This window comes from Tiliqua scincoides, chromosome 3, assembly GCF_035046505.1.
Source record: "Tiliqua scincoides isolate rTilSci1 chromosome 3, rTilSci1.hap2, whole genome shotgun sequence".
Lineage (NCBI taxonomy): Eukaryota > Metazoa > Chordata > Lepidosauria > Squamata > Scincidae > Tiliqua > Tiliqua scincoides.
Genome location: NC_089823.1, coordinates 87437285 through 87454192, shown reverse-complemented (window position 1 = coordinate 87454192; position 16908 = coordinate 87437285). Strand labels below are relative to the sequence as shown.

Below are 16908 nucleotides of genomic sequence, written 5' to 3'. Positions count from 1 at the left end.
GAGGCTAGAAGTTCAACCAGGAGCCCAGGTCTACCCGCCTGGTTGACCTAGGCTCTGGAGTTGGTAGTGCTCAAGGCCCCCTCCGAAACACAAACACTGGACCTTCCCCCGACTCCTTGGTTTGTATTATTGATATGGAAGGACATGGGGCAGGCCAACAATAATGTTAGGCCAAACAAAATGGCTAAGAAAAAGCGACTATGTTCACTAGAATGCTTGCTGGCATGAAACTGCTTAAGAGAAAATTCGTATAAAGGTTCACGGATGATAACAATATGCCCAGCTCACAATATGGAAATATCCCAAGATGCCCAGTTCACCCATAAGGCTCTTCTCTGACCAAAATGCTATCCCTCTCAGAGAACCAATTAACTGTGATATGGGCCTCCAAGGGTGAACAGAAAAGTCATAGATAAGGGCAATCAACAAATGAGGATAAAAAGGTTAGGGTAAAAGGGATGAGTCAGAGTACCAAACCCCCTCTAACGGATATCTCCGTAAACAAACTGCCGATGTGTATTGAATTGCCATCCTCAGATCAACATCCTGTACTGATAACATGCCGAATGTTGTTTTGGGTGTCTGCCTGTATGTTATTTTCCCCTAGATATTTTTTCTCTCTTTGTGTCCTCCTGTCCCCCTCCCCTATCTGAAAGACCCTATAAAATCCACATCATTGTAATCCTTCTGGGTCCTCTACATGTGTGGAGGTCCCGTTTGCAAACGAGTAAATGTTAAGAAGTCCTTTGAATTCTCCTGTCGCCTGTTGATTGCCTCTCCAAAAATCCAAAGAACCTTGTGTGTGTTCATTCAGGGTCACGGGTGTATCTGGTGCATGAAGAAACTCTAAGGTCAGAGAAAATTGTAAAAAGCCCCTGACTTGGAAAGCCCCTCAATAATTGGACTACTCCTTGTTTGTCTTGGGCCTGGGTTTCCCCCGTATGCCAACTCTGTGTGTACTTAAATTATATAAGTAACTGTCTGATCTATTTTGGGTGCTGCTGTCTTAGGTGAGCAGACTCGGCCTTTGCTAGCAAATAAACAGCAATCAACTTTGCATTTCATATGTATGGCTGGAAATGAACAGGTCCTGTGAGACACTCCAAGGATGTTTGACAACATTATCATGCATGCCGTTCAAAACTTAAAACAAGAGAAAGCCACCTGAACATCACTATATACCATGCTAACAATGGTGTTGTTTAAAAGGCCAGCAAACAGCCTGTAGTGTGGTTTGAAAACATGGTGGGGTGGGGCAATGTTACGTGAAAATCCCCTTTTTCCCTTCCAAGTTGTGTTTTTATATCTAGTTATGTATTTTGGACTATACAGACCAAGCAAGCAGGCCACTCCTCCCCCAGCACATGTTTCTAAGGGGCCATGGCCAAGCTACAAGCACATGAATTACACAACCCCCAATTCCTTGCAGGTCAATGTAGAACCTAATCACTGTGTCTCCTGATTATGCAAAACAAGCATGCACCTATGGAGGAGGAAGTCTATTGTTCTTTTGTTGTAGCTTTAACACTCTTAAGCACCTTATGCAAATTGCCTCCCTCCCCCAGAGCCAAGCTTTGCTGATAACAGAGTTCTGGACCCTTCCACCTTTTCTTTACATACTTCAAGTGTTACTGAGCATGCCTACAGCTCTGGGATACTTCCGGTCAGTTTGAATTGACTTCCAGGTCAAAGACAACTCTTAAGAGAGAACTCAGAGCACATGCTCTCTCTCTGACTGCCCACCGGCCGGAGTGGCCAGACTCTTCCTCCAACTCCCCCCCCCCCCGGACAGGTAAATATATTGTTGCGTCTAAACTCCCCCCCTTCTTCCCTACCTATTCCTCCCTGTTCCCCCATCTTTAGTCAGCAACTGGGTTTAGCAGATTAAGGAACCCCTATAATACCTCCCTACTTCCTGTCCATTTCTGATTCTTTTTCGGATGCACCCAAAATACATAGCACACGCATCCACCACTAGTTAGGTACACCAGACCAGTACTAGAAATCTATACTTATTGATTCTCTATGTGTATTATGTTTTACCTTTGTGTATTTTTGCAATAAAAATATAATCCTTTGATTGAAAGTTATATTTCTCCCAATCTCCTCATTAAGCTAAACAAGGGATTTTTGCTCTACGCTGTCTTGTATCCAGCCTATGGTCCCGAAAGTTTCCAAAAGGCTAATATAACTAATTCCCCTAAACAAAACAGCCTTTTTGGTAACATTATTATTGGTGGAGAAAGCTGGGCAGGCATGTGTTGGTGATGCCAGTGTGACAGAGCTAACACAGGATCAGACAGTAGTTCTGCAAAGATCCTTTTGGAGATGCTAGGAAAAACCTTGCTGAATGTTAAAGGAAAAAGCATAGGGAGTAGGAACATAGACTTGAGAAACGCTAGACTCACAGATTTGTGATTTTTGGAGTTGGGTGGACTACCTGAATGCAGACCAGGAAAATTTTGCTCTTGATCCTGCTAAAAGGAGTCAGCTGTTTGCTCCTTATGAGTAAGCAAGCCTCAATAAAAATTCCTTCCCAGTGTGCTTTTAACTGAAGCAATTAGCAAGCACAATATATGAGAGGGAAAAACAAAACCATGAAAATGAATGAAGCAGAATCTAAAGAAACCCAGAACTTGTACACAAGTTCAGGAGTTAATTGTATAGAGAAATGGTTAGGAAAAAAAGGACAGAATCCATGGAAATTGGGCTGCTTTGAAAGCAATGATATTTGTGGAAAAATAGTTGATCTTTGTGAAGAATTCAAAAAGAAATACAGACCAAGAGGGGCTAAGAAGGATGCAGTTTTTGCTCATGCTTTGTGGAATGGTATTTTGACCTTCCAGAAAAGCATAGAAATAAAAGATGCCCAGATAGCAGAGTTTAAAAGAGATCAAGAGATTCAGTTAGAGAAGATAGCAGAGAAAGAGGCTAGGATAACTGATCTGAACAGGCAGTTACAACATTACACAAACAAACTTGCCATTTACACCATAGAAAGGAAAAAGTCAATAGAAAAATATGAACGAGACAATAGAAAGCTAGAGGAGGATCTTGAACAAACCAGAAACTTAGTGTTAAAACTCATGACCCAGGCCCAACAAAACAAACAGTCTGTAAGCCACGTGAGTTGCCAGAAGGAAATACAGCAATTAAAAGAGGCTCTAAACTCACACAAAGCTGCAATAGCCTCAGTCTATGGGAATGAAGAAATTTTCAAATCAGAGCAAATTTGGCCCTCTGATCCAAGGGCTGAGTCTCCATTTAACCCTCAATGGGAAGGAGAGACACAGTACCCAGTTAATCCCTTTATCCAAGGGGAAGAAACCTTTGAATCAGAGCCAGAGTCTCCATTTAACCCTCAATGGGAAAGAGAGACAGAAGAAATTTTTGAATCAGAGCAAAAGTCTCCATTTAACCCTCAATGGGAAGGAGAGACACAGTGCTCAGTTAATCCCTTTATCCAAGAAGAACCAATCCAGGCAGTAACTTACTCTAATTATGGCTCTCACTCTCCATATGAAAATGATAATCAAAATTGGGAGAGCAATGGGAACCAGGATTTCAATCCATTTTACAGTCAGAATCAGAGCAGAGAAAGAAATAACTCCCCTGAAAGGAACAAAGAACGAGAAGAGCTTAAAGCTTACCTCAGGAAAGACCTGGCAGAGAGGAAAGTTCCAAAAGAGTTATGGGACAGAGCTACTCTGGGAGAGTTAAGGGATTTAGCCACAAAATACAGTCCCAGAGCTCCTGAGCCTGTGGCAGCTGTCCAACAGGTAGAGCCATCTGCCTCAGAACCAGTTTTCCCCATGATGTTCTTCAGTGCTTGCACTTCCAAGCCCCCTCCTAGCAAAAATCAAGTTTTTTTGACTATTAATGGGAAAAAGATACGGGGACACATAGATTCTGGAGCCAGACTGACCTCAATTCATAGAAACTTAGTGAAAGAATGTCAGATTTTACCTGGAGAAACATATAAGGTAAAGCCTTATGAAAGTCCAGAGATTTTTGTACCTAAAGCAAAGGTGCATTTAGAATTTAAAGGATGGAAAGGTACACGTGTTGTGGCTGTACATTCAGACACACCTACATCATTTCTTTTAGGACAAGATTTTTCTGATGTTTTGAACAGGCAGAAGTATAATAGGAAAGCTCCAGTAGGCAGAAGTCCATATGGACATATGGCTGCTAAAGCAGGAAGAGAGCAGTCTTCAGTCATCTCTTCCATCAGCCAAGAAGAAATAACTTTCAAACCTAGAATTAGGGATAAAAGAACAGTAGGGAGTGGAAGATTTCCACTCCAAAGAAGACATTATCTTTGGAACAAAGACTGAACCATGTGTGTGTAAAATGCATTTTAAAACCTATTAATATTTTTTTTTCTTCTTTGATGCTAAAAGTTTAGATTATAGTGGCCGTTGGAACTCCCTGCCACTGTGCCAGCAACAAATGTTTTACTAATAACTTTATGTTTCCTTGAAACTTTCTAGATCTTATGTAAGTCAATGCATTGTTCCTAATCAAAAGGAAAGCAGGAGGAACCCTCCTAATCTTGGTGCCTCAGGGCATGCACAGAGTGCAAATGAGTAGCAATCTTTTGTGTTTTTAATTTTTTTGTTTCAGCAACTTAATGCAAGAAGCAAACAAAGCAAAACCTCTAATGCCTAATTTAGCAAAGGCTATCTTTTAGTTTTAACCCTTTTTTGCTTCAACAGCAAGTAAGGACAAAGGAAAAGGAACGAGGACATGTCCTCCAAAGGACAAATGTCCTCCAAAGAACAAAAATTTACTTGAATCTCAAATTCCTTCACAGGAGCTGAGCAATGAGCCTATATGAAGTGATTTCCTTTTATAGTACAAGTATTCTCAGGACAATTTATGTCGTTTATTTACAAATAATACCTCACTTTGCCTGTTGTATGTCACCCACAACAGATACTTTAACTGATGGACAGTGTGAGACTCAGAATGTTTATCAGCCCTTCTGATTCTCAGTTAAGTCCAGTTTATAGAGAAATTGGCTATCCAATGCTAATCTGGTTCGCAGCACAAATTGGGTGACTATAAATTTCAAAATCAGTTTTTTTTTCTCTTCTCTCTCTCTTTCTTCACAATTTCTATACACCTTATGCATGTAACCTGTATTCATGTAAATGTGATCCCAACAAGTCTACCTCATGTATTCTGTTCCAAGCAAGGCAACCTGAGATGCAGTGAGCAGAAGAAGAAGTTTTTGCATCAAGAAACATTTCTCTATGAACTCTATAGCTAAAACCAACAGATCTCCAAGCAAGACAGAGTTATGGTTTTTCTTAAAGTTGTTTTTTTTTAATGTGTTTCACTCTTGGTACCCTCAGAAATCATGAATGCTCAGCATTATCTGGTGTACTTGATGTTTATTAGCTAGGCGAGGAAAGAAATAAAAAAAGACACCTCAAGCATCCATCAGTGGACACAAGTTGAGCAACCTCGCATCCCTGGAAACTCTGGCGTGGACTGCAAGACAAGCTGGACCCGTGCTCTGTTGGACTGTACCTCTCTTGGAAGCAGCATGGCTGTCAGAACAATCTGACTTTTCACTCAGCCTGTGGACTCTCTCTCAGCGAGACAGCAAGGCAACAAGGTGACTGCACGCCATGGCGATTGCTCCAGATGAATAGGTCCAAGGTATGCAACGGGATCCACAACCTTCTTGAGTTCCAGCTGTGCCAGACGACACCCCTTTGAGGAAGACCACAACTTCGCCACCCTGATGCTGGTGACAAGCTGCTCTGTACCGCCCCATACACAAGGCACCATACTAATGAGCTGTGTTTGTAGGCATACATGATTTCTCAAGTACAAGAGATTTTATTATGTTCACAAGATATTTTTATTATTGATGTTGTTTTTTTTTGCAATAATCTTGTCTCAATGTGTTTTACTTAGTTTGATTTGGTGTGGGGCCATGAGACCACTCACGTGATCTCGGCCCCAAGGCGGGGAATCCTGTTACGTGAAAATCCCCTTTTTCCCTTCCAAGTTGTGTTTTTATATCTAGTTATGTATTTTGGACTATACAGACCAAGCAAGCAGGCCACTCCTCCCCCAGCACATGTTTCTAAGGGGCCATGGCCAAGCTACAAGCACATGAATTACACAACCCCCAATTCCTTGCAGGTCAATGTAGAACCTAATCACTGTGTCTCCTGATTATGCAAAACAAGCATGCACCTATGGAGGAGGAAGTCTATTGTTCTTTTGTTGTAGCTTTAACACTCTTAAGCACCTTATGCAAATTGCCTCCCTCCCCCAGAGCCAAGCTTTGCTGATAACAGAGTTCTGGACCCTTCCACCTTTTCTTTACATACTTCAAGTGTTACTGAGCATGCCTACAGCTCTGGGATACTTCCGGTCAGTTTGAATTGACTTCCAGGTCAAAGACAACTCTTAAGAGAGAACTCAGAGCACATGCTCTCTCTCTGACTGCCCACCGGCCGGAGTGGCCAGACTCTTCCTCCAACTCCCCCCCCCCCCCGGACAGGTAAATATATTGTTGCGTCTAAACTCCCCCCCTTCTTCCCTACCTATTCCTCCCTGTTCCCCCATCTTTAGTCAGCAACTGGGTTTAGCAGATTAAGGAACCCCTATAATACCTCCCTACTTCCTGTCCATTTCTGATTCTTTTTCGGATGCACCCAAAATACATAGCACACGCATCCACCACTAGTTAGGTACACCAGACCAGTACTAGAAATCTATACTTATTGATTCTCTATGTGTATTATGTTTTACCTTTGTGTATTTTTGCAATAAAAATATAATCCTTTGATTGAAAGTTATATTTCTCCCAATCTCCTCATTAAGCTAAACAAGGGATTTTTGCTCTACGCTGTCTTGTATCCAGCCTATGGTCCCGAAAGTTTCCAAAAGGCTAATATAACTAATTCCCCTAAACAAAACAGCCTTTTTGGTAACAGCAAGGCAAGAAAAGGAACACTAATCTTCAAAAACATATTTGGTTATAGATACACCTGCAAGACTATAGAAAAATGGAACAATTCTAAAACAAAAAATACAACATCATGTTTGTTATGAAAACACATTTAGGAGGATACAAAACCTGATCCTTTCTCTCATGAATGGACTTTTGTTACCTCTATTGAAGTTAACAGAAGCATATAAAAGGGACATTGCATAAGACATAGTCTTTGGGTTATTTTAAATGTTCACCAGAAAGTGCAGTTCATTATTTTGCCAAAGCCTGACTACTGACATCTCCCACTTAGGACATACAGCAGGAAAGTACAAATGTCCTAAACAATACAATAAAATAAAAACGAACTAAAAAAGTTCCTGAGAGGGCAACAGGTGCAAACCAGGGAGTTGACCAAGTCAGGCACTAGCAGAGGGTCCATGCCCATGAGAAGACCCATTTGTCCACACTAACACCTGAATCTTCAATATTACTGGCAGCAATATGGCTCGATGCATCATTAGGAGATGGACAGGGCATCATGGAAAGGTCCACACAGAGTGAGGTTTTGCCCCAGAAATTCCAGCAATTTGGCACCAACACTTCATGGATCTTGGGGAAAATACTACATTTACTACCCAGTATAAAATATTATTATTATATGATATGGTAACATAAAATATGTTGCTTTGAATTCTCAAAGGATACAACATTCCTGCAAGAAAGCATTACCTTAAGGGAAGACATTTTAGTACAACAGAATTCAAATGCATGTATTGTTAAACACAAACCCACAAAACCAGCATAGATAAAGGCTTTTTCTCTGCTCAGTGCAAGAGCACCTCATGGTAGTCAATAGGTTTCTTTGTTTCAGTGGGAAGGTGATTAGAGGATTCTCTAGTTAAGTGTAACAGCCTTGTGGGAGCCAGCTTGACTCTGGGTGCTTACCATCACACAGACACATAGAACCTCAAAGCCACCTGCTGCTAAATACTGAAGGTTCCCAACTTGCAGAAATTTGGAATTACACTAGCTCCTCAAGTTACAGATGATCAAGTTATGGACAGCTACATTAGTGCTTTCATGCAAGCACAGTGTGCTTTGGTGGTGCTTTTGCACAGGCTTGATAGTTCTGGGTTGGCAAGAACTGGATGCTTTGACTTTATGTGTCAACATAAGTGTCTTACCTGCACTTAAGCAGAGTTTTCCCGGAACTTAACCTGTACTTAAGTAGGGGAACATAAAGCACAAACAGAGGCCTGTCTACTCAGGATGGTCTTGATTTTGGTTGGCTGTTCCAGGGTTCCAAAGTGTGCATTACTATGCCTTAAGGCATTGCAGCACACTCACAAGGGCACTGCTGGATGTCCCTGCTGGCCCCTCTACCTGTTCTTCTGGGTGTCACCATCTTGGATCTCACAAAAATCTCACGACGTTTGGGCACTGCCACCTTGGATCTCACAAGATTTCACAAGATCCAAGATGGCAGTACCCAGCTGTTGTGACCTAGGTAAGTTTGGGAACCACTGGATTACCCCAAACATACATCGAATCTCAAACTACCTGGTGCTATATGTTTAACACCTCAATGAATAGAAAGGTTTTGTTTTTTATATTCAAGATGGGTACCTTATATTTAGCCACGATAGCATAGGCGTCGTGCCTCCACCAATAATCCAAACAGTAAAGAAGACAATAAGGAGGGTTGTGGAGAACATCATCTGATGAGAGTAAGTCGCAGTGTCTCGTATGGCTAGTGCAAATGCCATGGCTCCTCTAAGACCTGTGTATAAAACAACCAGGAGTACAACTGTCAGGACAGAAGAAATATTTTGTACAGCACCTCCCCTCAATGTCGAACTAAGGTGCTAGAATACACCAGTTAATGAGCCAGAGTTTCAGCTGATTTGCCCCTCAGACACATGCAAACTTAGTACCAAGTCTGGACATAGTTTCAAAGCCTGCTTTATTTTTTTCCTTTCATGCAGATAAGACACTTTCATTTCTTTATTTACAAATGTATACCCTACTTTAATCTCCCTGAAGGACATTCAAGGCATCTTACAAATATAAAAATCACATAAAAATAATATAATTACTATCTCCTAAAAAACAACTTCAAAAATACCTCATTAAAAGTCAGGAAGAAAACAGAACTAAGAATCACCAACAATCAATAAAGAGGGCACATCCACAGATCTCATGAGCATAAAAACTCCAGAAATCCAAAATTAAAAAGTTCTAGACTGCGACAAAACTGACTTGAACAAAACAGATGACCAACTCTTATTGTTTTACCTGAAAACATCATCATGTGCTGAAAATTCCAACTGATCTTGTGCCTTCTGCCCAAATTCAAGAAGAAAGAGAGTGGATAGATGTGTGCAGCTCGTCCCAGGAAGATGGCTATCTAACCACATCTTGTGGTTAAGGATCCAGCAGCATCCAGAACCTTTTTCAGACATCCTACAATCATGTAGGATACAGCACCCATAGGAAGGCATCGCAAAAACCACCCTAGCACAGATGCAATTCTAAACCCAGCCTCTTGCCAGCCATGAGTATGAGTAGGTACACCTGCAGTGACAAATGCTGCACTCAAGATTTAGACTAGAAGCACATCAGAGTGGGGGCAAGATTTTGGTTGTACATGTTAAGTGCAGTGACAACAATTTGTATCAAGTCTGAAAAGGACCGAAGTCAACACATGTTTATACTGTACCTTCCAATTTAATGCTCTACTTGGTACACATATCCTTCTAGCACTGACACTTTCCTAGAAGGGCTTTTGTACCTCCATCAGTGTACTTGACAGGCAGATTTCAACAGGCAAAGCCTGCATCTCTATTCTAGAAGAAGCTGAAAAGAGCTGTTGCTCTGTGAGCCAAAAGGTAGAAAACATCTGTGAAGGCAACTTGCTTCTCCTGATCTCTGTCTGAAGCACCTACAAAATTATGCTCAGTTGACCTGACCACATTAACAATCCACTGGTGTCTGATTCCTGTATTTCAGTGAGTGTTCAAACACAAACTCAGCAGACAGCACTATTCTACCCTTGATTTGCACCAGCGCAGGCCCACTGCACCAGCTCCTAAGTATTGCAAACGTGCCATAAACAGGCCTGTAGCCAGGATTCTAGAGGTGGGGGAGCAACTATTTTTTTGGGGGGGCAATTATGTTGGGTATCTATACTGGTGTGCAAAATGAAGGGATCAGTACATCCCTTCATCAAAGACTCATAACTCAAAGACTCGTAACATCTGATGTAACAAAAACATCAAAGTCTTTGATGTAACAAAAACATCAAAGACTCGTAACTCCCCCAAATTTCATGAACAGAAAATATTTGGGAGGGGGGTATTGAAAGACACATTCATTATCTGTAAAGCAATGTAACAATAATTTGCATAGAATAAATGCATCTCTGCATGCAATGTAAAATGTATTTGTCTACACAGAAATAACATGCAACACATCCTTTCATTTTACACACCAGCACAATACACAGGCTTGCATCCCTACAAAAGTAAAACATATCACTGCAATGCAGGTAGTATTTGCTTGTATTGAAAGCCTCTCATTAGCCAATGACACATTGCTGATGCATTGATACATACCAAAATAAAATTTGTTTACATAAAAGCAAGAGGAAAGATATGTAAGTCAAATACAGTAACCCCATTGGAACACTAGTTTTTATTTTATAATATTCATTACTTTTAAAAAGCAAAGTAGAGAAGACTTGAATTATTGAATCTACCTAGTATAGCTAAATTCTTCTATCTTTCTGAAAGTTAAATCTCCTTAGAATCAGGGGTGGATTCAGTGTCTGTATCAGAGGGAGACCATGAGCACTACCTTCAGAGCCCAGGTCAACCAGGTGGGTAGATCTGGGCTCCTGCCTGGACTTGGAGACCAGGTCTACCAGCCAAGTAGACCTGGACTCCTGACTGAACTTATAGCCTCTGTGGCTATTTGCTTGGTGGGTAAACCTGGGCTCCTGCCTGGACTTTGAACCCAGGTCTACCTGCTGTGTAGACTTGTGGTCCCACTTGTGCTTATCGCCTCTGTGGACATTTGCTGGGTGGGCAGACCTGGGCTCCCACTTGGACTTGGAGCCCAGGTCTACCTGCTGGGTATAGCTGGGTTCCCAATTGAGCTTATAGCCTCTGTGGTTATTTGCTGGGCAGGTAGAGCAGGGTTCCCACTTGGACTTGGAGTCCAGGTCTACCTGCTTAGGTAGACCTGGGCTCCCAATTGAGCTTATAGCCTACACAAGAACATACGCAGATCAGGCCACAGGCCCATCCAGTCCAGCTTCCTGTATCTCACAGTGGCCCATCAAATACTTCAAGGAGCACAAAAGACAGCAAGACAAAACCTGCATCCTGGTGCCCTCCCCTGCATCTGGCATTCTGAGGTAGTCTACTTCAAAATCAGGAGCTTGCACATACCTATCATGACTCATAACCCATGATGGACTTTTCCTCCAGAAATTTGTCCAATCCCCTCTTAAAGGCATCTAGGTAAGATGCCATCACCACTTCCTACAGCACAGAGTTTCACAAACTAATTACACACTGAGTAAATAAATATTTTCTTTTATCTGCCCTAAGTCTCTCAACACTCAGTTTTAGTGGATGTCCCCTGGTTCTGGTGTTATGTGACAGGGAAAAGAGTATCTCTCGCTATCCACTCCATCCATGCCTTGCAAATTTTGTAGGTCTCAATCATGTCCTCCTTCTGGGGCTTGGGTAGACCTGGGCTCCAGATTGAGTTTATAGCCACAGAGGCTTGGTGGACAGACCTGGGCTCCCGTTCCAATTTCCTTGGTACCCACCCAGTGGGTGTTTCCCTGACACCCGATTTTGCTCTCCAGTGGGTGCCCTTCCCTGCTGACAGGACAGTTGGAGGGGTATGCACCCATGGCCTCATTGGGATTCACCCCTGCTTAAAACCTTTCCCACTCTTAAGTTCTTGGTTCTCTTTAGCTCAAATGCTTTCCATGCTTTCTCCATCAGAAAAAGGGTCTCCCCAGTACCCAAGCAGCAGCCATTAATTTTAAAAATATATATATGAAAGGCAAAAACCCCACCATAAAGTGTCCAAACAGAAACGTTTCTCCTTGCACCTCCACAGCAATACCTTGTAGTAATTAGCACGTTCCACAGTAGAAGAAATAGCACCCTTCCCACCCAACCCCCTGCCAGTACAAGTAGAAATCTCTCCCTGCCTTCCTTGTAGCTTCTCTTGACCAGTCCTGCTCTCCATGTGCTCTATATGAGGGCAGGGTGACCAGAGGTCATAACTTCCAAGGAGCCCTCCAGGACCCTGTTCTACCCAATCTACACACATGCACTCTCTCTCTCTTCCATCCCTGCCAGAAGCACCAAGCCCTCTTTCCTCCTGTGCACGAAAAAAGTTGCAGAAAGGGCTTCAAATCATCCCCAACTGACACCAGACTAGACAGAAAGAGGACAGGGTTGGAAAAAATTCTAGGGAGGGCAAACTGCTGGCTCAGGGGGGGCAAAACCCCTCCTGGCCCCCCAGCTACGGCCCTGGCGATAAAGCACATTTGAGCCAATTTGGGAGCAGGTCATGCTGGCACAAGGACGTGCACTGGCCTGCCAGCACCAGACTGTGTCCCGGCTCTAGCTGAGCAACGTAGGTTTGCACTGGGCAGAATAGGGGTGGGGGAGGGCATTCAGGCGACAGGGAGGAGACATTTATGGCAGGGTGGAACAGTGGGAGGATCAGACCTGGGAGGGCATGGAATCCGCAGCAGCAGCACATGCCATATCCTAACCTCCCCCAGACCTGCATGGGCTACTTGGATTTGCACCAGCTAAATAGCTGGTGTAGATCTGAGCAGTCCCATAGTACATGCTGGGTCTTGACATGGGGTAAGGAGAAAAATATTCTTTTACTCCAAAGTGACTTCCAGCAGCCTTCCAACCTGCATTGGATACGTTGGATGCGTCCTGACTGTACAAGCGCAGGTTAGGATTGGACTGCCCAGCAATTTAATTTTTGTGACATAATAGTTAACATGAAAAATGTATGTGGTAAGAAGATTAGGGACCGGGAAAAAGTGCTTTTGCTTTTGGTTATGTCAGGAAATGCAAAAGTTACAATGGATGTCTGAAAGCTGGTGAATACTGACATTTCCATGCAAATGTTGACAATCCCAATATTATAATGCCATTGTACAAATTGATGGTAAGGCTACACCTGGAGTATTGTGTCCAGTTCTGGTCGCCGCATCTCAAAAAAGACATAGTGGAAATGGAAAAGGTGCAAAAGAGAGCGACTAAGATGATTACGGGGCTGGGGCACCTTCCTTATGAGGAAAGGCTACAGTGTTTGGGCCTCTTCAGCCTAGAAAAGAGGCGCCTGAGGGGGGACATGATTGAGACACACAAAATTATGCAGGGGATGAACAGAGTGGATAGAGAGATGCTCTTTACACTCTCACATAACACCAGAACCAGGGGACATCCACTCAAATTGAGTGTTGGGAGAGTTAGGACAGACAAAAGAAAATATTTCTTTACTCAGCGTGTGGTTGGTCTGTGGAACTCCTTGCCACAGGATGTGATGATGGCGTCTGGCCTGGACGCCTTTAAAAGGAGATTGGACAAGTTTCTGGAGGAAAAATCCATTACGGGTTACAAGCCATGATGTGTATGTGCAACCTCCTGATTTTAGAAATGGGCTATGTCAGAATGCCAGATGCAAGGGAGGGCACCAGGATGAGGTCTCTTGTTATCTGGTGTGCTCCCTGGGGCATTTGGTGGGCCACTGTGAGATACAGGAAGCTGGACTAGATGGGCCTATGGCCTGATCCAGTGGGGCTGTTCTTATGTCCCAGACACATTTTAAGAATGTCAATTTTTACTGATGTCCTTGCTTGTCAGTCCACACATAAATGAACGTCGACCACCTAATTGAGGCTACTGTTTGCATTCATTGGCACGTCTTTGAATCTTTGGACATTCACAAAATTTGGCTGGGATTGTTGACCAATGACATGTGAATGCCAGCATTCACCAAGTTAGACATCCATTGTTGTGCCTACAGCTATGTTTCGTTCCCGAAAATGGTTCTTTCAAGGACACTGACAAAACAAAGTGGAAGAGAAAGCATTTGTGGCTATTTCCTCCATTATTTAGCATGTTGTGTGTTAACTGTATGTATAACATTAATTGGTATAACTTAAAGGATTTCAATTATATTATGAAAAGAATTAGTCAGATGAATTTCAAAAAGCCAATTCTTGCAATGTAATCACTGGGGCCAACGTAGAAGCCTCAAGTGTGCAATAAAACAAGGTAAAGACGTAATGAAATGTAGTGTCAAGAGGGATTAGACGACAATTATGTCTGAGGGTGGAAGTACATGTTGTAAGGAAAACATTGGGCTTCTATCACCATGTTTTCTTCATAAGGAAAATGTGGGGGCACTTACTCAGGAGAATTGGCTAACAGGATATGGGTGTTTAATTCTTATCCCAGTCACTAGTTTTCCCCCTGCAAAATGTTTCCCCCACCCACACTTGTACTTAGTTTTTGCCCCTCAGACTTTGAGGCTAGAAATAAGCTTGACAGAGAGAAATGTGTCCTTTACATTTATCTTCAGGAAAGAGCCAGTAGCCACTAAAGCAAGTACATATGGCCATTTCTCCCAGAAATCCAGAGTACAGGGCTAGGGCTTCCCCTTTTATCAAACTGACTCCTTTAGTCTCATTCAATTGCAAAGCCCTCAGGGGGTGATTTGTTAGTGGTGAAGACCTGGAAAGCCCCACTGTAGTCACAGAGCTCCACCACAAAACACAAAGATCAGATGTTGATTAGAACACTTTATCTCTGTTAGATATCAGGAGAGAACTGAAAAAACCACTCTCACTGTTTTGACAACAGCAACAGAGAACAAAACACAAAGTATTTGGTTTCAAACAGGAAACAGCACAAACATGTCCCAAGATAATTTCTTCTTTTGAAACTGACAGGAATAGTAAAAGGCATATACCATGGGGAAATAAAATTTTAAACCACATTACTTCAGGCCATAAGGTACTGTGCATAAGAGCACTGGAGGTGAGGGAAGGGATGGCAATGAGGAAGATAAACCCCTTTGCAACTTTGAAATACATCTTAAGGAACCTGTCACAATACAGAAAATTCCAAAAAGGATACAAAAGCTCCAATGATGAAACCAGGACTGAAAACGTGCTTCTGGAAAGTAAACAGGGCTAAGCCCATATAAGAAAATATGAAGTTTTCAGCTAGAAAGTGCAGTACTTCAAAGAGCTGGGGAGAAAGTTAAAAGGGGGAAAAAGGTCACACTTCTTATACACTTGCTGCATTCAAAACAGACTGCTTCTAAAATTCAAGTTTAGTGTGAATTCACACTTCTATTGCTGGTAATCTATTCCAAGTTTGTATTGTGGCACACCAGAGCCTTTTTTGCAGTTCCCTGCAGCTCGCCACTTGTTGGAAGCAACAACTGTTACCTAACAACTCGGTTGCCCCTGGTCCATGCCCACACAGCAGTAAGCTTTAATTATTCCAGTCGAGTTGAAGAAGAAAGAAACAGCATCCATTCCGCTGCTGGAAGATGCAAAGTGGTATTCTAGAAAGTCCAATGGTGCCATTTTCCCCTAGTCTATACAATTCACATTGCAGGAGGGGGACTGCATGTAGGCAAGCACTCAAACCTGCCTCATCAGTCTGAATGGGACCATTCAATACTGCACTGCACTACTCTCCAATTCTGCATTTAAGCTGATCAGCCTTCATCAGCTGTGGGAGATCATGGTCCGTTTACTTTTTACCAGGTGCAAGCAGTCCACCATGATTCAAGTACACATCCTAGGAAGGCAAGACATAGCCCAATCCTATGGGCCTGATGTGCTGCCAGAACTTGTGTTCCGGTAGCACAGTGTGCCTTATGGCTGCTGCAAACCATGATATGCCATAGAGCACTGTCTGGCCATCGCTGCAAACAGTGAACAGTGGTGGCAGCCAAGCAACAGCAGCCTCTGCGGGAACTCTGACACAGTAAATTGATGCAGGAGGCAGGCAGGACGGGTGGAGGGGTGGGTATGTGTATGCCTATGTAAACCGCCTTGAATAAAGTCTTGAATAAAAGACCAAGAAAGGCGGTATATAAATACCTGTTGTTGTTGTTGTTGTTAACAACAACAACAACAACATTATTATTATTATTATTATGTTTCTAGATATCAGCAGTGGCAGCTCCATGAATATCCTATTCTCCTTCTTGGCCTTGATCCACTTACTTGGGTCCACTCAGATGTGCAACAGCCAAATCACTAGCATATGACCAGATAAACCCATCAGGGCAGCGGAGGCTTAACAAAATTTCCTTTACCTGGAGGAGATCTTCATGACTGTCCTGTCCCGTCCCTGTCCCCCAGGGTTGCAGTATGCACTCCAATGGCACAGCTACATTTATGGGGGGGGCGGGGTTTCTATAGAATTGGACTGTCAGTCTTATAAACACAAAATTGAAGATAAACCAACTCACCTGCTTGGTCCGGCTTCTTGACTCAGCTGATAGATTGTTGTACGTGTAATGAGCTTGCGTGATTCCACAGAACAGAACAGCAACCACACCTGGCAAGTGTAGCAACATATCAAGAAACACGTCATGCAAATCATGCACACTGCTTTTCTGGCTTAATTATCTAAGAGTTTATATCAGTCTTCTTTGATTCCTGAAACGTCAATGATGATATTCACTTAATGGGTGCATAAATGGCTTTGCCAGTCAGCATGTGGGCGATACATGAAATGGTATTGGCCATGCAGGGGCTTGAACACTTAACCTCTGCTACAATTTCTACCCCGATTGTGTGCTCCCCAACACTATAGTGTCTACTGAAAACCAATGTAAGTTCTTTTTTAAGGCATCAAATAGTACCAGGA

General features: G+C 42.7%; 1 protein-coding gene across 2 annotated transcripts in view; it reads right to left on the bottom strand.

Moving 5' to 3' along the window:
* The window catches only part of SLC9A7 (solute carrier family 9 member A7), a 64712-nt gene that overhangs the window by 17740 nt on the left and 30064 nt on the right, over positions 1-16908 (bottom strand). For both annotated transcript variants that reach the window (XM_066619551.1, XM_066619552.1), the window contains exons 9-12: positions 16508-16596; positions 15154-15267; positions 9257-9368; positions 8588-8741 (exon numbers count right to left, since the gene is read on the bottom strand). In XM_066619551.1, coding sequence (XP_066475648.1) covers positions 8588-8741; positions 9257-9368; positions 15154-15267; positions 16508-16596 — 469 coding nt within the window. The remainder of the gene's footprint in view (positions 1-8587; positions 8742-9256; positions 9369-15153; positions 15268-16507; positions 16597-16908) is intronic.